This window comes from Anopheles bellator, chromosome 1, assembly GCF_943735745.2.
Source record: "Anopheles bellator chromosome 1, idAnoBellAS_SP24_06.2, whole genome shotgun sequence".
Classification (NCBI taxonomy): Eukaryota; Metazoa; Arthropoda; class Insecta; order Diptera; family Culicidae; genus Anopheles; species Anopheles bellator.
This window is the reverse complement of record NC_071285.1, coordinates 15,255,888-15,281,385: the sequence shown is the minus strand read 5'-3', so window position 1 is coordinate 15,281,385 and position 25,498 is coordinate 15,255,888. Positions and strand designations below refer to the sequence as shown.

Sequence of the window (25,498 nt, the reverse complement as noted above, 5' to 3'; positions counted from 1 at the left end):
ATGCCGCCCACCGAAACCGGCCGTATGAGGTCATTGATGGCTTTAAGAGGTACGTGACATTGGACCGGCTGGTGTGACCGGCTGGCAGCGCTAATCATGATCCATTTGGAGTGGATGCTACTCGCGAGCTACCGAAAATATGCTAAACAGTGTGTGGTGAAAACTGGCGGCACCTTAGAGAAAAGGTGCCGACAAACTCGCGGTTCCCAGGCCCCTTACTTGCTTAAGCCTTTACTTTTTTGTCGGCTCGCCATTCCCCGTTCCAGATATCAAACGATCTAAAACACGATCTTAAGGCGTCGCCGGCCACGGGTTCTTATGGTGCCGCACGGAAACCAAGCGCCGATGAACATATTAAATAGATCACGCACCTTTCGGCGGCGCGCCCCGGTGCGACTTATTGGCTTGTCCCAAAGTGACAAATCACTGGCGGAATATTAACACGGACCGGCACCCCGGGGCCGAACCGAAGCTTTGATTAAATTGGAATATTGGGTGGAATATTTTACGTGTGCCAATGTTCTCATAAATCGGCCCATAATTCTGTCGCAACCGGACCGGTGCTGGTGGTTTCGCACCACAGGCGAGCAAATTGAAATGATTTGCATTTGTGCCACCTTATGCTGCGCCGCAGCATAACCGGCCGGATGGCACATAATAGAATTTCAGAAGCCAAGAGAAAAAGGAAAAGGTATTATAAACTCGCTCAATTTACTCGCTCACACCTGCTGCGGTCCTGTGGCCCGCGTTTGACGTTTATGGCGATGAGACACCCCGCGCATTGGATGATCCCTCCTCCCCCCCCTCGCAACCGATCGATCGAATATCGATCCGAAAGGACCCGGCACAGATCGACCCGCGGGGCACAAACGGTGCATCGGTTTTAGCACATTTCCGGCTCCCGGCGGCCCACCGACTGAGGGTGTTAATGAGTTTCGCTTGGCGTGGCAAAAGCGCGTGTCACCGGCAGTGGACATTCCTGTGCCGCACCGTGCCGCCGGTGCATTCGGTTGCCGAACGCGCCAAGAATCTGTTCATTAACCTCAAACATAATTGGTAATCGATTAAAACGCGAACTGTGTGCGATTGCTCATTTGCAGCGGTCGGCTCGGCGTGGCGAGCAGGGCAGGGCCGGAATGTACGGCAGCGGGAAAATGTTGTGCAATTCACTTTCAAAGGGCTTACATAAATAGGTAATTTCCCGGTCGCTTCGGTTCATCTTCAAAATTAAACATTTACCCACAGCTTTGATGGTGTGTTAACAATTGATAGCCCGGTCAAAAAACGGTTGACCCGTTTGAATGTAAACGAATTTTGGGTAAAAAAAACTGGAAAAAGTGAAACCAATAACACTTTGATAAATTATCCATCTTTATTGATCATCGTATATTTGAAAGGAAAAACAGCAACGCGTCGAATCGTTCATCGAGGACATCGAAAAGCCGTCGTCATTGGCCGCAGGTGGCAGAATTAATTCGGAAATTGTCGTTATTATCATTTTATGATTGGAGATAATTTTAACCTTCAAAATCGTGTATTTACTTTTCAACATAGTCACCGTTAAGTAATTGGGCATGTCACATGCCAAAAACTAGGATTTCTAACGACGGGAACTTAATTTTGTATCTGTCCAACAACCAGAAGGAGCCGATCGTGTTCCGATTTAATCCGTATTTTTCAACCCAAACCTCCCAAAATAATCAAAAATGCGTAATACTTTTGCTACTACACTTTTGCGTCGGGCTTTGTAAGAGATCTTTCATCATAGTTTGATTACTGTTGCCCATAAATAATGCACAGAAAGGGCACTTTGGAGAAGTGAACTCCTGTCTCGTGGTGGGTTTCAATAATAGATTTATTCAATATTCATCCCCGAACCGTGTCCGTGATTCTGCCGCTGGTTGGAGCTTCAGGTGCAATTCAATTGTAAAAGAAAGCCGCAAACAGTAACATAATTTATGCGTTCGATCATGGTGCGCCCCACGGACCGGCCGAGTCCATTATTGGCGTAAAAGCCGCCAGCCGCCGGAGGTGCTCTATTCAGCAGTCGTAATCGCAAGATGGATCGATCGATCGTGCCAGAACGCGGCTTGCATTAGCCAATTAGCCGTCGTGGACCGCACTGTTCCGTCTTTAGCTAATGTCACCATCCTGGAGACCTGGCCTGGCGCGTGTGTAGGCGAACATTGCTCCATTTCATTTCGATCCGATCCGATGAGCCCCTGGATCCGATGTGGTGGTGGGTTAAATTGTTATCTAACCAAGAGTTCAGTTCTGGGGCTTACCTTTGGCGGCGTATCATTTATGCCGGGCTTCGAAGGTACCGCCAGTGGTCTCATTAAACAAACCGATAATAAATGTTGAGTGGTGTTCTTCGGCAGGAGCCGGCAATCTCTAGGGAAGGCCGATTCTATTACACCACCGACCTCTCGGCTTTCTTTCGCCTCTACACTCCAAACAGTGTCGGACCGGCACAAGCCGTGTTCGTGTTGACAATAATCATAGGACGACAGTTGTTCGCTTGCCAGTTCGCTGTACTTCCCGTGGCTTTTTGCAATCCGACCGTCACACCAACGCAAGTCGGAACGCCGATTCGAGAACGTCTCCCTGCGAAGCGGCTGTTGCTAAACGAAGGGGTTTGGATTCTTAAATTACATTAAATCGGTTTGGTTCTGCCGTTCTTTCTTCGCTGCTCCTTTTGGCTGGTTCCGTCAGCGCGTACCGGCGGCATCGAATCGAACTGTTGCCACAGTTATAATGAATAAACAACCATAAATCTGCGATGGAAAATCAAAACGCTTCACGTGCGCACACCGCCACGTGGGCCGAAGCTCCGTTTGGCTGCCAGTTGACAACGTGACCCCCTGGGTAAGTGGCACCAAGCGGTACGCTGTTCATTTGGCAGTCCGTACACTGTGAACGAGAAAGTATTAATTAAACCACCAAAGAGTAGGAAGTTTGTATTACACTTTAATACTCCGATAGGTTCCTTCCGAAATTCGTTCCAAAACAAAAATTAGATTTACTTTTACGACTCTTTAACGACAGTTTTGATTAAATATCCGGTGAGCAACAAGGGCGGTGACATAAATTGGCAAACTTTTGCGCAAACTTCGGCGGCAGGACCATCGGCGATCGGGGTCACCGTGTGGGTCTACTTCGTTACCTCACGCCAAGCTGGTCTTTCACGGTTCAAGTTCGTGGAAAACGGGCGCAAAACAGCAATAAATATGCAAAAAAATGGTCAAACTCGTTAACAGGACATTGCATTGCATGTTGTGTTTGGTCGGGCGATAACTTATTCGAGGCACTTCCTTCCGAAGGGAGGTCCTGCTGAACTAATGTGGATGTGCTGCAAAGAATGAGTGTAATAAAGATCACGATGTAGTAACACTAAGCAGCTCTAGAGCTCTGACTTTTTTAATGATGACAATTGATGGTTGCTTATCATTCAAACTGAGCGTAAGTGTGTTCGAGTTCCACTTCGACTGGTTTGGGCCCGATTTTTTGGCAATGCCTGACTATGCTTTAATTGTTTGATCCAATTAAACAACTCAAATGCCAAGGAACTTCTCCTCCTTTCGGCGACACGCGAAACTGTCCGCTTTCAGCTTGTGCCACAAGTTCCGCTTACTGATTCATTATAATTTCCGCTTTGGCGCCGTATTGATTGACCGCCTCGAACGGAATTGGCAGGTGTTGGAACACCCTTTTGAAATGCATCCGACGACTCCGTGCGATGCATTCCACGGTTCTCCGTTCGCTGCCAGTTGGGCACCATCTGCCAGAGTCTGAGTCTGAGAAAGAGTTTAGAAGTTAGGAATTCCATACAATATCAGTCAGCTGGTTCAGTGGCATCCCTTCGCATAGAGTGTCCTTGTCCTTGAGCCGGAATCGAAACGGGTTTCGATTCATAACCACCACGAACGCCGTCGCGGCCCTTATCTTTTGGTTCACATCTAGATTAGGTTTTTGGATCGACCGTTCGGTCGGTCCGCTCGATCATCCGTGTCCGATCACGATCAGCTTCCTCGCGCCGAAAGCTTCCGGTGACATCTGGACATCGCGCCCGACGGCGGCGGCGGCGGCGCAACCGACGGGCATTGCCGGAGCCGGATGATGATAAATCGTGTCTAATTCCGTTAATGTTGCATTCATCCGCTGGCCCTCGGCAAGAAACGAGCCAACACAAAAAACAAACGTCCACCGTACACAATGGGCGAGTTAACTTAAAAGAGCATATTTACGGAACAGGAATAATGTAGAAAACTCGCCTTCCCTGCCGGGAGTTGACGGGGCAACTTGGGACCTCCAGAATGCGAATGCACTCGCTGCTGCACCCACTACGTTGTCATGCGTGCTTGCGTGTGTGGGAGTGCGTTCTTATGCAAATGCGTTGGCGCACAGGCGAAACAAAAACACATTTCACAATGGGCTAAATGGCCCAGTCGGTTGGTGAAAATTATTGAAATAGCCCCTCATTTTTTCAAAGAAAGCTGGTATTTTAAAACAAAAGTTTGGTCGCTTCGAATTTTCGCTTAAAAATGCATCAAAAAGTAACAGGATAATAGCAATGGGCAAGAGGTAGCAACGTGCCCGTTGGATTGCATACCTCTAGGCGCATTTTACGGTGGAGCTTTCTAAAGAGTGTGGAGCTTCGGTGAAAAGCTCCAAGGTTCACCGAAGTAATCCGGTTTGCATACCCTTTAGGCGTTTACAATTGTTAGTAAAGCGCCTACAATGCTGCAATTCGGTGGACACGGTGCTACCTCTTGCGCAGTATATTTCCCTATTACTTTTGCGGCGTTTTTGTTTGCCAATTTGAGTTTCACAATAGGTTCTGCGAAATTTCTTCCGTCTTTTATTTAGCAACAGAAGATGAAAGAATTTTAGTCCTTTTTATTTTATTGGCACTTAATTTACTTTAAACGAAAATCCGATCACCACCCAGTGTGCCCGAAAAGGGGAGGTGCTTACGGTGGTTGTCGCGCTAAATGTGACGCCAGCACGGCGACCGCTAACGAGCAGCGCAAATGAGCCATCAAGCGCTGCGCAGATCATCGTTGCCGCACGCTGCCGTCGTCGCCGTGATGTTGATGTGAATGTTGATCATCCGTTACCCTCCCTCGTCCATTGGCAAGGTTGGGGACAAAATGGCAAGCCCACAAATCCCGTAGCAAGCTTGGCACAACGTCGGCGACCGGGCGGAGGGTTCTGCTTCGTGACGATCGGTGCAGGAAGTCGGTACCCGGCCCCCCCCGTTTGATTTATGATGCTGCACAGCGGCGGTGGCTGAAGAGTCGCCACTCGTTGCCACTTGTCAACGCCGTAGACGAACGGCGTGCCACCCTGGCGTGCCCGAAGGTGGTAAAAGATCGCAAACGATGGCGAGCCACCCCGTGGAGTTCTATAATTGGTGTTAATAAACGAATAATTTGTTCGTACCGACGGGGGCGATAAAATGCTGGCCCCATACACAATACCAACCGATTGCGGATCGAGCGATCACGCGATCCATTGGCCGCGGCTGGCAGGATCACAGGGAGGCACAGAAAGTCCACACGCCGGTTTCTATTCGTAATATTTTGAATTTTATTTTCTCTTAAAATAGTTTTGTTTTTTGTGTGTTTGCAGTTTGTTGCTTCATATACTTTACGCGTTTTTTGTTTTTTGTCCGTTTGCCATTTTTCGTTTCACCATTATTGCTCTTTTACGACTTACAAAAATAGTCTAGGGTTTACGTGTGTGTTCTCGAGTCTGCGTGTGTGTTTTGCGGGTGTTGTTTTCCACTTTTCAACCCTCTCACCGCGCTCTGATGCGAGTGTTTTTTTTTGTGTTTGTTGTGTTTGTGTTTTGTTACCGTGACTGTTCTCTTTTTTTCTGTATGCCTTTTAGCTGTGTGTTTTTCGTTTAAATTCCACCTCCGGTAGTTGATTAGTTTATTCTTTTACGCGCAAATCGAAGAATTCCACTAAATGCAATCTTCACGCTCTTGTCTGCCACTCGGGACAGCTCGGATCGCCGCCTAGCGCCCTAGTGGTTTTGTTGTATTGCGTCGTTACGAAATTAAAATATGATTAAGAGCTGATCGGCAGAGCTTCGGCCCCCCCGGGTCCAATGTACAAACGCTTCTGCTCGATCGACGGTTCGATCACTGTCGGCCAGTGAACCCACCCCCAACGCACACACTAGGAACCAATGGGGTATTAATCGTAACATTAAACAGAAATCATAAACATAGAAGAGGAAGGAAACTGAAGCTCTGAGCAACTGAGGCGAATTACACTGGTAAAGGTCACCGGGCATCCACGGCTGACTGGATGCTGACTTACTATCTATCAAGCGCTCCCGGTTCGGTTCCGTCCCTGCTGCGTCCCTGTGACGGACAGGTTGAACGCTAACACGATCAATAAATTATCACACTATTTCCAACACTAGCATAGCAATTCCTCCTTGCGGGGACCAGACCCGGGCAGTCCGGTGGCGGACATTACAAGTGGTAATATAGGGTGGTTATTGGTAAAAACGAACGAACGAAAGCGAAACAACCCGAACCTCGAAAGAGCCACTGCTGCTGCGTTTGGTGCCGCCAAATAAATTACGTAATTTTCACCGATTGCCGTTAAGGCGACAAGTTCTCAATCCTAAAGGAAGGATGCTAATTTTGCGCGTTTTGTGAAGCGCCAGCCGAGGACACTTTGAGTGGCCGATTCGTGGCACTTCGGCGCTCGCGTCGAAGCGTGTTGCCAATTTTTTTTTTTTTCGAAGGACATTTTTATGGTAAACCGTTTGGTGGACAACGACCGACGGAAGATTAGCGAAGCAGTAGAGTGTGTAAGGGGTCGCAAGAAAAGAAAAGAATTGCTCCGATTAGATAGATTCTCACGCGAGCGGTAAACTCTTCGTGGGTTTATTCAATTCTCTTCTCAACCAATGCGCTGTGTGCGTCTGCGTGTGTGTCTGTGGCCTTTCCGACGGAGTGCGTGCGTCACTGGTTCCGCTTTTCCTGGGCGTTAAAATAGGCTAGTTAATTGGGGGGATAGGGCAGGGTTTCTATTTACAGAATGTACACACTCGTCCATACTCCGGCGTTCATTTCTATTGCGTTTTCTCTCGGTTTCAAGATGTCGCCTAACCCTATCTCTCTCTCTCTCCCCCTCTCTCTCTCTGTGTCTAGTGACTGTGGCCTGGTGCAAGCAAGATTCATTTCCTTTCGCGCGTGTGTTTTATTGTTGCTCTACTACTTTTTGCCCCTTAACATTAGGCGAACTCAAAAGGACCACCAAAGTCCCCCATTTTGTTTGTTTGTTTTTGTCCATTTTGACTTCTACAGAATTGAACTGGTCTGTCCACATTTTGATGCGAGTTTTTTTTGTTGCACGAAACCGGTAAGGGACCGTTCCTTCCTTCTTAAGGTTTTGTATCCGATCGATCCTGCGGCGCCGACGAAGCCTTCCTACGCCGAGCTGGCGACGGTCTTTGGTCAGATTGCTTCGATGCCAGATGCGCAGTGGTTCGTACGGCCGCCCAGACAGTCCAAAACAATTCGAGCAGTTAGTCGAGCAGTTTTCGAGCAGTTTTCGAGCAGTTATTCGAGCAGTGCGGAAAGTGTTTGGACTGCCCGAACGGCGCACGACGGGGACGCAGCAACCGGAACCGGATCCGTCCCAGTCCTACCTACGCCAGCTCGTAGTGCGTCCGACGGTCACTCGGACCGATCGCCAGCTGTCACATGCCCTGATCGAGGTGCAGAGTCTGCGGTGGCGGCGGTGGTGGCGGCGCCGCTGGTGGTGGCGCCGCATCGTAGAGGGCCGTGCCGGGCGCGGTGCTGGCCAGCGGATAGTACTCGCCGGCCGTACGTCACTGATCGTGCCCGGGATGGTGGTGCCCGGCGTGATGATGCGGGGGTCCTTTGGGGCCATTCGATTCGGAGGGTGTCGGAGACGAGGCCGACGACGCTCCGACGCTCCCGTTGACGCTGTGCTTCACCTCCAACCCGTTCACCATCTTCTCGATGCTCTTCAGCTCGGACGGTGAGTTCGAGGGTGGGATGCTGGTGGGTGGCGGCGGAGGGGCTGGAGGGGCTGCAGGGGCTGGTGGCGCACCGAGTGGCACACCGGGCGGCAACTGAGGGGCAGGTGGCATGTTGGCGGCCGCGTTGGCGTCGGCCGTCGTCGGGGACGTCGGATGCGGGGTCGGGGTGGGCGAAACGCTGATGGGGCGCGTCGGCGGCGAGTTGGAGGCGGCCCGGGGCGGGTGCTGCTGGGGGCTGCTGCTGAGGCTGCGGGCGCCGGCCGAGTTGGAGCCGGGCGTGACGGCGTCGAACGCGGACCCGAGCCCCGACGGTAGGCTGTAGGGCGAGAAGCGGTGGCCCTTGAGGCCGTGCAGGGGCGAGGTGGGCGAGTGGCCCGAGTAGTGGCCGAAGAAGGCCGGGTGCTGGGCAGCCAGCGCCAGCTGCGCGTTGAAGAGGAGCCCCGGGTTCATGGCGGCGGCCGCCGCCGGGTTGTGCAGCAGCGAGAGGTGCGGCGGCGGGTACAGCCCGTGCGGGTACAGGTAGGGCAGCAGGTGGGGCGGCGGGTGGATCGGCGGGCCGACGGAGATGTTGGGCGACGGGTACGAGGTGCCGGCGCTGCTCGACGACTCCTTCGGGCTGCCCGACGTCGGCCGAAAGGCACCGGTGCTCCCGGACACGCTGTCCGAGCAGTTCGAATCGCTCCCGTCCCCCCGCTCGTTCTCGTCCGCCTGCAGCCGCCTCCGCATCGCTTCCTCCGCCCGCTGGACATCCTCGAAGTTGAACCATCCTGCGAACGGGAGCGCGGCGAACCGAAAACAACACCGTCAGCACCGTTGATGGGTTGGGGGAGTTTGTGAAGGGGGGAGAAAGGGGGACCTCTTGAGGAAAGGGGAGGGATACTGACCTGAGGCGTGGTGGTGCATCTGCTGGCTGAGCGACAGCAGCGGGCTCTGCGGGGGGCCGACCACGTCCAGCAGCTTGTCGTCGTCGTCCATCGTTGATATGCTATTCGTTCGGTGGTCCAGCCCCGCGGGGCCCCGCGAGGAGCTGACGGAGCTCGGGCTCAGCTTGTCACCGTCCGAGCTCCGCTGCCCCATCAGCGACTGCCTGAAAGCGGAGCAACTGAAACCCGTACTGGTTAGCGTCAGGGTTCGCGTATTAGAATTGGTTCCATTGGCTGCGTGTACATATGCGTGTGATGGGACTAGGGGGTGGAAGGGGGAGCGGGGACGAAAGGACCTCACCGGATGTCGCAAGGAGTTCTTGCAGAACACTCTTACGCCTCGACAACAGTATGAGTTTTCTCTACAGGTTTTTTGATATGCTAGCGTCCACACTAGAAGCTTTTGCGCGAAAAATTCCGTGAGCTCCAGTGAGTGAAATGACAGTTCGTTTGTTTATGCTTTGATTTTTCAGTTTCCTTTCCTTCTCCTTCTATGGCCATTTTTGTTAAAATTTGATCCACTGTCGAAAACCTAGCCATATTTTTGGAAAGCAATAAAAATTTGCCGCAAACTGTCAAATTGAAAAAAATACCCCCGAAACGGGAAAATATCCCGTAAACATAAGGCGCTCAAAAGCAACTCAAAGTAACTCACGGAACTCTAGCAAAAGATTCATAGTTTCTTGGCCTGCCATACATTTTTACCAAGTTTCTCATACTGTGGACCCCGGGTTATACCCCCCTATTATGAAACTCCAACTCGAAACTCGAACGGTCATTTGAGTTCATTTTTCTATAGCTTTCTCTTTCTGCCCTCTCAATTGCTGTATTCTGCTTTCTCTCTTACTGTGCTCACTTGAACGATCGAGTTCTCGATTCGAGTTTCATAATAGGGAGGATAGTCTTCGAACGGTGGACCGCCTCTGACCGAGTGCGAATAACGAATCAAAAGGCAGACTCCTGCGAGCTGGTCCAGGACGACGGAACACACCACTTGATAGATCGCCTCCGGGGGCTACCGAACACTTCATCATCCGCCACGGCGGCCGCCTTAGTCCCGCCGGTGACAGCGCGACAATGCGCTACAAATCACCCGCGGGCCCGGATGCTGCATCAGGATCATCGTCCGAACGTCGGGACTTTCGTCGGGAAGAAGTGGCCACGTTTTTTTCCCATCGGCAGATGACGAGGCGTAAAACCCAGGACCTGGCGCCCGAGTGAAAGTGATGATAAATAGCATCGTCACGCGACCGGAAGCCCGAATCAATTGCCGTAGCCCAGATAGCCAGGACGTGTTGATGATGGTGTGGGGACCGGGCAAGGACCCGCTAACCGCCAGTGATTGCCAAACTTCTCCGGGCCATAAATCTTCTCCTCGCGCGTAGGCCATTTTGTTGCGTAGAGCCGGACGGACCCGATGACAGCTGCTCATAGCTCAGGCCCCGGGGGGGAGGGCGCAATGAATAAATAATCACAAACACATACACCATCACACCGCCCACCGGCCCGGTGCGTGATGAGACGATTCTTTCCGTGCGGATAAATTATGCCACCCGGCCGGGGCGGGGGGGGGCCTAACCCTTTCGCCCTTCAAACCAGGAGCGTTCAAAGTGGCATAAAATATGGGCGCGAGTAAAAGGGGTGGCCCGGAGTGGCCTCACCGTCTAACGCCGGTTAACGGCCAGCATAACTCATCCCCCCGCTCCGGGGGTCGCAGGACGGATAAGGGGGTCCTCGACGCGAACGGGTTAACCGAAGCGAACGGCAGGCGAAGAAAACAAAAATAGGAGCGCGGAACCCAACACCAGCCCATTTATGGGTCACACGCATCCCGCGACGCACGCACGAACACCTGGCCCATGGCCAACGAAAAAAAAATGGCCCCCGGGTTCATAAAAAGTGGCTCCAGTTTATGTTGGGGAGCGGGGTGCCGTGTCGAAACCAAAGTTCGCACGAAAGGTGCGGCCACGCAATCAAACGCCGTTTAGGCCCAAACTTTCGTGGTCGATTTGACGGAACGCTGGAAGGGTTTATGGACGACCGCCAGGAGGAGACCGAATGCGTTTGGCTTTCGGGGTTTCGGTTTCAACACTTCACCGTAATGGCCTTTCGGTGGCGGCCTTTTATTCGTCCTTCCTTTCCGCCCGATTGTTTGTTTGTTTGTTTGGGGTCACACACCACGCAGGACACGAATTCGGCGTGCGCTAATCAATAAAATTATTCGATTATTCTGGCCGCTGATAATTTATGATAGTTCCCGATCTCGAAGACCAAACCGAAGCCGATTTACCAAACCGATCGCCATCTTATGGCTGAACGAATTGGAAGCAGGGGTGAGCAAATTTGGCCTGAGTGAATGCCTGAGTGAATTACTCACTAATTAGTGACCAACTCACGGGTCACTGCGATGCGATTATCGGGATGAATAAATATTGGTTTCATTTGTACAGTATTTGCGCTTTGCATCGATCGGGAATTTTCCTTATTTTATTCTGCATAAGACGCCTCTATAAGTGGTATCGATAGTCAATACATAGTTAAAGGTCTCAGCCTCATCATCGCTCATCATCGCCCATCTGGCTTAGCAATTACTTCTTCCATGACACTAGTCCTTGAACCCCATTCGGTGATTTTTTTGATGCTCTGGCTGGCATTGCAGCAGGATTTCTGATTGAAATCTCATTGAAATTTATTCAACATTCGCTATAAGCAGTCCACTTCCAAGCCTTTTCGATCAAGGATTGTTTTCCTCCCTTTCAGCCCCGAAAAAACTGGACAAGGAAACTAACTGGAAGCCTACGATGTGTTTTACAGCAGGACAATAAGGTACGTTGATTTGAACTAATAAAGGACTCGCCGGAGAAAAAATATCGCAAATTCGATTATAACTCGAAAAATCTTCCTTTATTCTTCTAAATCTATGTTATCACCAATAAAATAATCCCTACGATGTCCTTGGATCGGTTTCTTACGCTTAGTGAGTAGCAAGTCACATGGGATTAAGTCAGCCGAATGCGGTGGTTCCGGAACGAAATGGGTCGAGTTTGTGTCGAAATCGTCACGAAAATATGATGCAACAATTTACTCGTGAGGTAAGAACAAAGAATTGTCCCTCTACGAATTCGGGTTTGTTTTACTCACAGCATTACGCAAACGACGCCCTACACTCAAATAGCATTTCTCTGTTGACAGTTTTTAAAAGGACATTTGGAAGGAACTCATGATGCACCTCACCACGATCATTAAAGCCTTTCTAACGAAGCACTAACCACACTTACGGACATCTTCATAACAAATTCTGACAGGGACCGTATGGCGAACGAGCTATTTGTTTGATTTCCTTCCGGAAGTACTGCAAACGTGCTTCGTGGAATTTGAGTGGCCACAGTGAAAACTCGCCACAATGTGCCGTTGTAAACTATCACCACGCAGCCAATGCTTCAATAATCCAACCTGCTGATTGTTTAAATTACTTTCCTTATCAAGCGCTGACTGTTACACAAAAAGTTTTCAACTTTAAAAGTCACACCAAACCAAGACCCGAGTGTCGAGTAGTTCGAGCAGCTGAACCTCGGTCGAACGGCTGGCGCAAAGATTTATTGATTTTTCCGCAATTAAAGCCCCGCACTGGAGCAGAAGTGCAGCATATTCAAATGCTAATCCCACCGTGCAGCGCGCGCGCGCGCCAGGGAAAGCCAACTTTCGGTGGCCGATTTATCACTAAATTAAACATCCTTCTCCCATCCACCTCGGGGGTCATTTAACGGGACTTCCTTCTGGGCAACTGCAGTAGACGCCGACCAGCCCCGGGACCCGGGACCCCGGAATGATACATTGTTTCTGGCCAGCGAGCGAGCGGGCCAGTGTTCGGGCTGTTGGGCCCGTGTCCGGGGCCCAGAAACTGTCCGCCCGATGGATAATGGATTGAATTAGGGCAGGGTATAAATTTTACACCCACGAATCAACGCTTCCAACGCCCACCGGGCGGAAGTTTGGCCGTTGTTCCGGGGCCCAACATGCACCGGGGCCGCAAAAAGTTGCCGGTCGCCACAATGGAGGCTAGCGAACCTCAAACACCAGGACGTGGAACAACGCCCGCGTCCGACCGGCGGTTCGGGGATGGTTTGTAAATTTATTGGAGGGCCCCAGGAGGTCCCCGGGTGTTCCGGGTAAGCCCGGGGGGGGGGGGGGGTGCTGTTTTGCGAACAACAGCCGGTAGTTGCCCGGTATCGAACCCGGCCATGGTCGGGTTCAATTTTCTGGCTGCCGTACTTTCCAATTTCCAAGTGGAGCCTCGTCGAGTGGAGCCTTTCTGTGGGGTGCCGTTTAAAAAAAGGCGCACGAAACCCGATCAGCAGCCCGGGTGTAGTCCTGGCGTCCTGGCCACTGGTTCGGGGCGCGCGCGCTACATCTCTCGTGGCGAGCGCATAAATCAGTCTTCACGAAAATCACGTCACGTCACGGGGGTCGATCCGGAAAATAAACATAACCTTCCGATAGGACCAGGCCATGGGGTGAACATGGCCGCACTATCGAGGGGGGTGGTGGTGGTAGGTGGAGCGTGTGGTTTTTGCTACCCAATTTCTTGCCAGGAAACCCGGCTTCGGCTCCGGCTCCGGGTTCGTTATCACGATGATGGGCAAAAAGCTTATACACTGGGTGTGGTTTAATTTGCCACCAATTTGCATACTACATGAGCTCGGTTTATTTTATAGCTGCCGCTCTGACGCTCGTTCGGCTGGCTGGCTGGTGGATTGAGGTCCGGAGATAAGGACGCGTGAGGGGCCCCTTTTTCCGGGGTTTTCTTCGCCACCTCGCTCGCCTCGTTGAAAGAGATCGGAAAATTTCGCCGAGGAAAGGGCCTTTAAGCTGACGGGGAACGGTTTGTACGGTGGAGCAGCACGTGTTGGAAGTGTTCAATATTTTTTGGCAGCAGAACAAGCGTTGTAGAGCAGCGTATGTTGTAGTTTCCCGGTTCACTGCTCACGCTGCTGGGCCTACAAGTCTCGGTACACGGTTTTAAAATTAAACACACAATGAGCAACGAAACGGAAGGACCTTCTAACGGAACACAGTTTTCCCAAACCCAACCGGGGCGCGCCCGGGTCGAGAGTCCGATAAAAGTTTACGATCAATTAAGTGTTTGTTCAGCAAAGTTTAGAGGATAATAAAAATAATCGATCGTACTGACCGTGCGCTAGTTGTCACCAGGGCGTAAGGACGCGCAAGGACGGGCACCATAAATCTTGCCGTCTGTCAACACACCGCACCGGGGGCGATATAAAGGGGGCGAACCAAATTGAATAACTCTATTGCGCCGATGCCAACCATTTAGAAAATTACAGACCGTGCCGGCGGTAACCCTGTGTATCTATTTGTGGCCGTAATGCAGTACACCCCGTAAACAGTACCCAGTCCCCTTTTTCTGCGAACGCGGAACGTGTGACAGGACTCTTCACAGTCGCGGAGTGCGCGCGGCAAGGGGTTTCCCGAAAGTGAGATACACCGCTCCGGCTGGCAAACTATTACTCTAATTGACAAATGGCTCAGACCGGAAGCTAGTGGCCCCAGGCCGACGGTCGCAAAAGTGCAGCATCATGTGCGGTGGTGGCACGTGTCCTTCTTTCGAGTGAATAAATCGTTTAAGGAAATCGCCAGTGGACTTCGAGTGTTCGAGAAAAGGACTTTGGGTTGTGCAAATTCATCGCGACCCGGAAGGAAGAGATCATCCGTTTTTCAACCCGCCAGCCAACGTGGCATCCTTTTTGTGTGGCATCCCTTTCCGTGTTTGTTGTAAAGCGGCGGATACACCGTGTAACATAAAACGATCTTCGGTAATTTTTGCATTCATTTAATTCCGTTTTTCTTGCGGGTAAGGAGCAGATGCACTTCTCGCGTTGCCACTCGTCAACTTTCTCCGCTGGACAAAATTAAGATCAAATTATGGCGGCTGTCCCAGTGAGAGGTCCCATTAAGCATTAAGCACCACGCGGAACACAACAACTGCCCGGCCCCGGTTAATACGTTTAACATTAATAGAAAAGGAGCAAGAAACCCAGGAGTGAATAAAAACACTGGCCACCCGGCAATCGGATCGTTTGGAAAATGGGATCGGAAAAGCACTAAAAGCTTTTTAATTGCGCTCGCTAGCAAAGAGCGACACGAGCCCGGACGAGCCCAACCTGAAGATTGCTGCACATTACCCGCCGGCCGATGCAATTGCGATGCTTGCATTCGTGTTGCCTCTGACCGCCCGTAGCCTGGCCACTTACCGCTGTCGTCAGCTCGAAAGACATTCCAATAATTCTCGACGGCGGCCAGTCGCTGCCCTCTGAGTAGTCATTTAATTGAGTCATTTCTGTCGACCGAGCCCTCCGAGGGCGCGGGGATCAAAAGGAGGTGGCCAACCAACGGACCGGTCGACCGGTGATGCAATCGTTTCTCTTTCTCTCTCTCTGTCGTAAGGATCACCTTTCTTAAGTACTTCTCGCCGAAACGAAATGACCATTCAAGAGTTGCTCAAAAAACGGTGCACCCATCATTACTGTCGAATCGTCGTAGGCCCTTGTTTTGCGTGGCCCTACCGGGGCAGGTGGCCAGACTGAGCCAGTCCCTTTCATCTCTCAGGGAATCAGAAATAAATTGCGCTAGAAATTGTGCGTCGTTCCGAAGTGAAAAGAAAGAAAGTCGAGTCGAGAGATTATCGAGTTTGGGTGCCTTGTAATTTTCACATTACATGCCACGCCAACGGTGGCCCGCCCGGCGGGAGGTGCAACCCACCCCCCACCGTATATCTCCCCCCGAGGGCCACCCCCCACCGTATATCTGGCTGTCAATAGCGGCACCTTTCCGTGGGCATGTGTGAGTCGCTAATGCTTATTTACTTATTTATTTATGCATTCTTGAGGTGTTCCGGGGTGATTGCAATTTTGTGCGCAATTTTCCGACCAACCGACCGGTGGGGTAAATGGGTGAAATGAAGTGTTGTACGGAATTTTCCCGCCTGCCAAGGCGGACTTTTGCCGTGCCCTGGCCACCCGGGGTTGGAAGGAGAACTTAAACACGCCTTGGGTCTGCCTTTGATGATGACGAACGGCCGCAGCCAATAGACGGGAAAATTGGCGGCACAAATTGGTGCGGTGTTGGCCGTCGGTGGAAGCTACCGGAAAAATTGGCCCTAGACGGTGGGCCTAGTATCATGAATAAAGATTACCCGGTGGTCGGTCGGTGGTAACATGTGTCGCGATTGTTTGACGCGCGGACGCATTAAGCGCACGGTGCCCATAACGATGTAAATTATGTTGCCTGTAACGTACGGTCTGTAACGAAAGGAATAATGGCCAATCTTGGGTGGGATCTAAACTTTTGCGATCGATTTTTATACCAATTTATGGTCGACCTGGTCGGCAACGGGGCCCGGTCAATCACGGGCGGGCGGCGCATCTGATAAGCCTGGGCCACCATTGAGAAAACATAAACATTTATGCGCATGGCGCGAGTCCTGTCCGAAATGGCCGGTACCCGAATTTAAACGCACCCATGGGGCCAAGGATTTAGGAAAATTGCAAATTTCTTCGCCCTCATTCTCTCACTGGCCTCACACAAACACGCTGTTTGATTCCTTCCGGAACCGGAACCGGATGCGGGACCTCATCGTCGGACACGGAGCCGGAAGATGTGGCTTAAAATTGGTCGGCCGGCTACCGTTGCGAAAAGGATTTTGGGCCGATTTCGGGCAGTTTCCGGTATGTTCGGGCAACCGAGGATAAAAGGAACACGTTCAAGGATGAGCGGTCAGTCAGGCAGACGGGGCGGCCTGACTGACCGCTACGGGACGGACGGTGCGGGAACTGTAATTTGATTCATTTTTCATAAACCCGGTCCTTCGCCCGGATAACGGCCGACGGTTCCCCTGCCGAGCTGTGCCCTTTTTTCGACTTATCGAACAGTTTTACTTCCTGTGCGCCCGTGTCCTACATGATTTTCGCTGTCCGCTGTCCCCGTGTGGGGGAAGACGATGCCGGGAAGAGAGGATTACGCTAAAAGACGATCTACCGTCGATTAGGAGGAGATACCCTACCCAGCAGCAGCAGCAGCAGCAGATGATGATGATGATAATGTTGGAATTGATTGCTTTCGGATCCCTTTTTTTGCTTCTCCCGTCTCGGTTGGTTGGTGCATCGATTCGTCTTACGTCGGGAAAACGAGAGAGGGCCCCAGCATGCTGGTACGGAATTTTGCAGTCGATTGGCCTGGCCACGTGCGAACCCGGCCACAGCACAGGGGGGGGGCTTTTTTCGGGCAACAAATAGGATTAATGTGGATCTGATAATTGATATCGGTTTTGGGGCAAACCGGGGCTGGCCGGACCGGACACGGGTCACTGGCGTGTGTAGTCCGATTCTTGATTACACGCTCGTCCCGGAATACACCCATATGCCGGTGGATGGTTCAAAAACCCTGGAAAGGTTCAGAAAGTGTCGTTGTGGAGAATTCACAGCTTTTGAAGTTAATCGATGTCCTAGACAACGCCCTAGACGGTGGTGTCGCAGATGGTACTTGACACGGAACTCGAGGAATCAGTCAACCCAACATCGAGAGAGCGCAGAACGGAGAGCGCTTCGAAAGTGTTACTTGAAACGAATCCATTTCGGGATGGTCTGTCGGGAGGAGAGTCCATTCCATTACCTTCGAAATTGAGGGCCTCCTGTAGTACAGTTATATGGATAAAATTTGGGTAAATCGCTAACAGGCTCATCTTTTCACCAACAAAATCATTTGTAATGGATAGTAAAGCCAGGTTTGGATTCCTGTTCCTACGATGGTCTATCTGTAGCAAATGTAACTCTAAAATAATTTGACGTCAATCATAGTTTACTTTTGAAAATTGGTGTTTGTCCAACTTTTGTAATGTGGTTTGAGTCCTTTCTCAGCCTCCGGGAGACTCGTGTGAAAATCGACGATTCTGTCCGACGTTACTCATAGCGCTACATTTCTGCTCTTTTATTCTATTGATAGTTAGTCTTAGTTAGTTAGCAGAGCACTTAGAATCTTAGCATTTGTTTTACGTGTGGCTGAGAATTTGATTGAAGTGTTTAAACATTCTTTACTGTCTGACTGTCTGTCTGTCTTACTGTTCTTTACTGTACTGTCTCTGATCCGTCCAATTCCTGAACATGCTATTGTGTCATCATTTGATTCAACGTTCGGAAGATGCGATTGAACCTGTTCAGAAACGATTCTTTCGAGTCGTCATCTTGCACTTAGTATTGCGGGTTCTTTTCAGGATCAAGCTTCTAAATGGCGTCTTCAATAATTTTTATGTTTGAGTTGAATGCCCATAACTCTAATCAGTCATCTCCTAGTCTTGACTGACTATTCAATATTGCCAGAGCATGAACTTTGATAAGTCCATTGACCAGTTTATCAACCTTATCCTGGATTAACTTTATTCTTTTGTTATACCTAAGTGTCAACGTTTTATTTTAAATGAATAAATTAAAAGTATGTTAAACCTTTTCTAGTATTTTTCAACCGCATTTAACATCTGTTTAGTGTTCTCCCACAAATTGATTTGTATTTTTCCCCAACCAAACATCGCTTAGCCATTGGCATTAAAGAGAGAGCGAGAGAGCTCCCGAAACGCCTTTGCAGCGACACCCAGATGCGGTGTCGAGTCAGCAATTTATCCCGATTTTACGTATTCCGTAGCTGCAACCCTTCTGGCAGCTCTCACAGTGGCCTTAATCTTAATCACCCTCCGCACCGTAGTGTTTAAAGAGCGAATTGGTGCCTTCCTGACAGTTTTAATTAGATTACGCAAAACATCAATTGAGTTTAGCTCCCAGCGGGGAGTTGGTCTTTCTCCCTGGCCACCACCACCATGCGTTGCGCGCTCAGCATCCGTTCCCGGGCGCCGGGGCTTTTATTTGATTTACTCCCGCAATCAACCCGCCGACCGACCGACCGACAATTCTTTCCGCGATTGTGCCGCCGATGGACAGTTGCCGCTGTGGAGTTGAGTTTTTTGTGGCTTAATCCACCGCAATGGTTGACTTCATCCCAGTCCATCACACCGCTGAAGGTGCCCTCTGGGTGTGCGCCACTTGTCACCAGCCGTAGCCGTGTCTCTATTGTGCCGCCGACCACCGTCGCCTCCGGTCGCGCAATAAACAATAGAGCGATAAATTATGTAACGCCTCAGATGACAAATCGCCTCCCGGTGGCCGGCCTTCGCAATTTTTTGCCCCTTTGCAGTGGTCCCTTCGGTGATTGCGGCAAACAGCAGATTTGTTCCGGTGACGTGTCGAAGATCCGGGAGCTCCGAAAAAAAAAAATTCTGAAGATGGATTCCTGTGGGTTGTTTTTGGTTGCTGGCTGCAAGTTTGACGGTCGTTCCCAAAACGCATTCGGGAGCGTTGTTGACTTTTTATTGCCGGTGCTCGGTTCACCATTTCCGGTGACAAGCCGGTAGTCTTTCCGGTGGGAGGAAGTGGAGTTTGAAATGCCCGACGGCACGGTCGCCACGTGGTGTGGCGCATTTATGATCCGTTTTCGCGCCCAAAGACCGTCCGTCCAGCTGATGGACTGAGGGTCCTCTTCAGGACGATGGAATGCCGCACGGGCATGACGGGTTTGGGCGATCAACAATGCTCCAACGGTTGGCACTCGAAAGCGAGTCACAAAGGGAGTTTCCTTTGTCAAAGTGCCTTCTTGGCATTCGGCACAGCAAAAAGCATCGGTGACGCTATTTTGCACCACCCGGCGAAGGATCTTTTTGTTTGTTAAGCTGTTTGCGTGTAATTCGATACCATAATTTAGCCTCCCGACTGGGGGCCCTGGGTATGGAACTCTAACTCTGTTGGCCACAATCTCGGAACGCAACCGCCGGCAGGCTGTGGCTGTGGGAAATTGGTTGATTAATTTCTGTTTTCCTCGCCGGAAACGGCAACCATCCCAGCGGGAAAGTGAAACATTCCACCGAAGGGTGCCGGTCGGTCGGAACCCTTTTCGGGAAGGGTGTCAAAATATTTGTCACCATCTTCGGAGAATGAAAAGGGGTGCCGATTTGGCTCTCGCCAGCATCGCCGATTGTAACCCTTCGTGCATGCGCCATCATTAGAAACCGATTCCGGCTGGGCTATTAAAAAGCAGTAAAGATTACGCAGCGTCAGGATAAAAGGACCTCCCGAGGGACTCCCCACAGAGAGAGAGAGAGAGCGCAGCGATTAGCTGGCCGTCGGTCGGGGTTTTTCTTCGGTGGGTTCATTTAACGGGGTCTTAAACGGTCGCGTTAATTACGACTTTTTTTACCAAAGAACCCTGGACCCGGCAACCGCAACTCAGAGCGAAGCGAAAATCAACACTTCCCGACCGGCGCGGGGGGGCCGACACAGCGGGCCCCGCCACCACCGTCTTACGATGCCCGCGGCTCGGTGGTAAATCGATATCTATTTAATCTCCGGTATCGTGTTTCCGGTCGGTTTGCTCAGCGCAAATCTGCGAAATCCTGCTCATTTATTCGCCCAACATTAGACGAATCCGTCGTCCCTAATAGGATGCCGTCCCGTCCCGTCGGGGCATTCGTCAACCTCCCCCCCATCCTCCCGGGGAAGGACGTGGAATTCGGATTCGGTTTCAGGGAACGACCAGGGCGCCCGGGCGATGATAATTGATTTGCACAAAGTGCATCCGACGTATGGGGTCTCCGCGACTCCGACTTCTAAGGCATTGGGATTTGATAGATGCGGAGTGCGGCCGAGCAACGGTCGGTTGACAAACCTTCTGTGACGTCGTTTCAATTGAATTTCGAGACTGCGGAGACCAAACAAATCAGCAATGTGATCACATTGTCAACGCAACATCCCAAGACGTGCCCATCGTGGGGGGTGATCGATTTCTAACCTCATCCGGGGAGAGTCACCCCCGGTTATGTTTGGGACACTGGCCATCCGTCTTCTGACGGGACGCAGGAAACTGAATTTGGCAGATGCGATGCGTCGTCGAAACGTCTTTTCCATCGACTCCGGCAACCCCCGGGCAGGTCGGAGTTCGGTGCTGACTCTATTTGACATTCAGTCCGCCCGTCAGCTCAATCCCGACGACGATGAGTTGGATTACATTACACATTCAACCCAACATTTGCGCAACGAATAAAGAAACATTTGTCTAGGCCATCGGGACCGTTTGCGGGACTGCAAGAATCGGGGCTGCATCGCGGTGAGGTCGCTTTTCTTCAAACGCGGAAGGGTGCAAATTGAATGGGATTGTAATGGTTCACTTACTTCTTCTCCCGCTTGCCGGCACCAGTATCACGGAATCCTTTCGCGAAAGGATTATTATCTATTTTCAATTGCGTTATCTAGACGGGACGGCAGGTTGGGAAGAGAAAAGACGGACAGGTGAGTTAGTGAGCGGTCGCCGACGATCCGATCCGGACTTCCGGTTGGAGGAACTTACTTTCTCATTCTGATATGCAGTTACGGCTATGAATTCGGTTTCCTTAAACACGTAGGTACGAAACGTCGAGTACGGTAGTTTCAGAATATCATTCGCTCGAACTAAATGAAATCTAGGCTGGTACTTGTGCATCGAATTCAGGATTGTCTGCAAGAAAGAAACAAGGCGTCGTTAGTAATAATCCATCTGAAATGTTTTAGCAATAGTTTTAACCCGGGGGCCACAGTATGAGAAACTTGGAAAAAATGTATGGCAGGCCAAGAAACTATGAATCTTTTGCTAGAGTTCCGTGAGTTACTTTGAGTTGCTTTTGAGCGCCTCATGTTTACGGGATATTTTCTCGTTTCGGGGGTATTTTTTTCAATTTGACAGTTTACGGCAAATTACGGCAAATTTTTATTGCTTTCCAAAAATATGGCTAGTTTTTCGACAGCGGATCAAATTTTGACAAAAATGGCCATAAAAGGAGAAGGAAAGGAAACTAAAAAATCAAAGCACAAACAAACGAACTGTCATTTCACTCACTGGAGCTCACGGAATTTTTCGCGCAAAAGCTTCTAGTGTGGACGCTAGCATATCAAAAAACCTGTAGAGAAAACTCATACTGTGGTCGAGGCGTAACTGTGGTGAGTTCGAAATGAATAAGACATAAAGCGAGTGTGTGAGACCCACAGCGATGACCCCCGTGATCCGGAAATCCGGGAGCAGCCGAGGCCTCCCACGAAGCGGATCGTGGCCGGAAGTAGTAACGACCCCTCGGCGTGTTTATGGGATCGCTCATTAAGAAGAGCCTCTCGGGGGAGACATTCTTTAGTTTAGTTAGTCGATCGGTTCCAAATGGAAATTCGAAGTGGCAGCATCTTCCAGATGCAATTTTCAATTGCCCAAAGCCAGACGCGGTCAGCTGGCTAGCCTTGCCGGGGTTGCTGTTTTGTTTCGTTTTTATTTGGTGAACAAGAAGGCAGCACCCCGATCCAACTACCAAGGGAGCCCACCGAACTGAGTCCCCATAAAAAGCATCTCAGCGCTGCATTCAGCGAGACTCGCGGGAAGTTGCAGACACTTCAACGGGCAGCATCCGCCGCCTTTCGGTCGTTCCTGGTTCGTATGAATGAACGGGCCGACGACATGAATGACTCCGTGTGGATCCGTCGTGTGGGGCTGCCAGCCACCGCACGGCACCTTGGGGTCCCTTTTGGGTTTGGAGTCGCTCATTAATTCAATTATTTGATTAATTAGATTCATTCGCCTTAACGACGCTTTGTTTATGTGCTCCCGTCTAGTTAGTGGGGTTTGTCCGTCCGTCTGTCTGTCTGTCTGTTTGGTTTGGTTTGGTTAGAGTTTGGGTTAGAGTTTTCTTAAACCGCGTTCGCTTTGCCCTCTTCTTTGCCGCCTTCATTTCATTCAGCTCACTCCGGAGTTACATGCTGGCTCTGGCTCTGAGTCTGACGGGTGTTTTGCGGAAATCGCGCACAAGCTCGTGGCCACGGCCTAATGAGACGTGCCCCGATCGGAGTGCACTGATAAGTGTCACCGTGCACGAGAAAGAAATTAGCAAACGATGCATTGAGACATACAGTCCAACTCCACCTTGGAACAGCAGTTGGAACGAAGTGAGGTCGCAACAAAACGGAACAAATGGACGTTTCGTTAACCAAAGAAAGAAGCGAAGAAAAAGGTCGATTAAGGCTTATCAAACCCGCCGTGTGTTACCGTCCCGAGCCTAGGATTTATCCACACGCAACCGCGCCGTGAGTTGATGAAGATATAACATTTAGCTTGGGTCCACTTTTGATGGGCCCGTCACCCGGGCCGGTTCGGGGTCGCGCCTGCCGATAGGACCCCGAAAACGAAACAAAAACCCGGAGGTCCCAATCATCATTTCATTAAACAGGCCCACCGGGCCCAGCAACGGGGCGAGCAGCAACCGCTGCTGGGAAAGAGAGGTCGAAATAATGATTAAATAATCATACCCCACTGGCCGGCCGGCGCGGAGCGGAGCGGTGCGGTCGACCCACCACCACCACCACGCGCCGCATCCCCGCCCGCCCCCCACCGAGACGCAGATGGCCGCGCCGGGGCATTATCTTGTTAATTTTTCCATCTTAAGCTCATTCGAAACTTCCTTTTCTCGTAAAACCTCTCACTTTGCGATCGCGCCGTGGCGGTGGAGTGCCGGGGGAATGGACCGGGGGGGGAATTGCGCGATGATCGCGACCACGATCACCCGTGTGGGTCGCCCCCAGGGTAAAAGGGGCGAGCGCGACGTCGAAATAATTTCGCCACTCGACCGGCGAATGGCGTTCGTTTCGTGGTCGCGCGTCGAGCTCTCCGACACCGGGGGTGGGCGGGGGCCCGATAATTTAGTCGTTCCAGTGCCAGTACCTGCCAGACCACGGGCCTCCTCTGCCACGGTCCGGTCCGGTGCCTGGTCGATCATATTTCCACGATTTTCATTAATTGGTTCGGCTCTCCGTCTCGCGGGTCCTCGGCTTGCGGGGAGCCACACGCGAAAAGCCGAATCTCGCACACATACATACCACGCCCCTTTTGTGGTGGGCCCCCCCGTCGGTGGGCCACCCAGTCTACGCCCCGACCACCCACCGGACCAACGGGCCCTGTAACGAGGTGCTTCCTGCGCGAAGGAGTCGCGATCGTTGCGCGTCCGGGAAGCTTAGCGCTACTTATGCGCCACCGCGCGCCGCGGGGTACGGATCATCGGCGCGCCAGGGTGGCAATTTAGAAAGTTCAAACCCAGGCGCCTCGAAGGATGGGCCACCCTCATTCTTCGTTCGCTCTCCCTCTCGCTCTCTCTCGCTCTACTCCGTGATTCCGCTTCGGGGGTTCCAATTTCAATTGGACCATGGGCGACCGGAGAGGCTGATCTTCCGTGGCGACCGTGTCCGGCTCCACCGAGCGACATTAATAACGTTCGTCGTCTCCGCCCTGAGTGCTCCGTTGCAGTCGTTGGCCGGACCACCGGGTGGAATCATAATTTCACAGCATCCTGTCCATGACCAGGCCGCCATTTTTGGCTCTACCTTTCGATACTCCGAAACTCCAAGACGTACGCATCGGCCTCGGTGTGAGGTCGTTGTAAGAGAGAGAGATGATCGGTTTTTAACTCTTCCGGGGTGCCTAAACGGGGCTTACAAAACTGGCAGATCACGGTTTTCGGGGCCGGAAGTAGCTGATTCGATGCAAGCAGCGGAGTCGAAGTCGCTGATGGTCGTCTGTCAAACGAGAGTTTGGGACAAATTAGGGGCCATGTTGCGTGTGCGATTATTGGCCAGAACGCTAAAACCCTGTGCTGCTAATTGTTGTGGTGCGTTTTCGCAATCCACCTGAGACGCCGAGAGTTCACGCGAAAGTCGTAAAACCTCGAGTTTTGTGTAAACTTTTCGCCAAAGTTCCGGAGCCAGCGAAAGCCGCCCGTTTTACGATGGATTAATTAAATGTCCCTTCGCTGGCCGGCCGCGAGAGTGGCCCCGCGATGATGATGCAGCAGCACTGAGCGCATTCTAAAAGTCTGGGTGGCCTTCCTGGTGGCCACCGACTTCCGACGGAACGCCACATAAAATGCCACAGTTTAGTGCGTGAGAGAAGTCTCCGTGGGGTTCGGGCCTTCGTTTATTTATTTTCCGTTAATTTCTGCTGGGTCCGAACCCTCCAACCGGGCCGAAACATTCAAGGCAAATCAAGAGAACACCGAAAAGCACCGAACCGAACCGGTGGCCGCCCAATCTTATCAAACACGCTGTGAGGTCCGCTTCCGTTCCGGCGACGGCCGGCGACACCGTAAAGGACCGGCGGCAGCGGCACGGGCAGCCACCGGGCTGCGTTAATAATATTGTTTTAATCAATATTTGAGTCCACGGCGAGAGTGCATTAAGCCGCGGCCAAGAAGCGACCGACGTGAAGCGACACAAACTAATGAAGCCGGCTGGCCGGACGGTGGGTTAAAGGCATTAAGTTCCTCGCCGCCATTCTAGAGATTACGCGCCCCTTACGAGAGGGGACCGGAAAGGAATGGTGACAGGAATAAGGTGCCGGCACGGTCGGCACGGTTACAAATTTGGTGA

The 25,498-nt window shown here is 51.4% G+C and overlaps 1 protein-coding gene across 1 annotated transcript in view; it reads right to left on the bottom strand.

The window, feature by feature from the left end:
* Positions 1-719: 719 nt before the first annotated feature.
* LOC131215101 (optomotor-blind protein) overlaps positions 720-25,498 on the bottom strand; it is a 104,463-nt gene continuing 79,684 nt past the window's right edge. The window contains exons 5-10 of the mRNA XM_058209480.1: positions 21,417-21,563; positions 21,242-21,318; positions 8,919-9,148; positions 7,955-8,801; positions 2,480-2,532; positions 720-736 (exon numbers count right to left, since the gene is read on the bottom strand). Of these exons, the coding sequence (XP_058065463.1) occupies positions 720-736; positions 2,480-2,532; positions 7,955-8,801; positions 8,919-9,148; positions 21,242-21,318; positions 21,417-21,563 (1,371 nt within the window). The remainder of the gene's footprint in view (positions 737-2,479; positions 2,533-7,954; positions 8,802-8,918; positions 9,149-21,241; positions 21,319-21,416; positions 21,564-25,498) is intronic.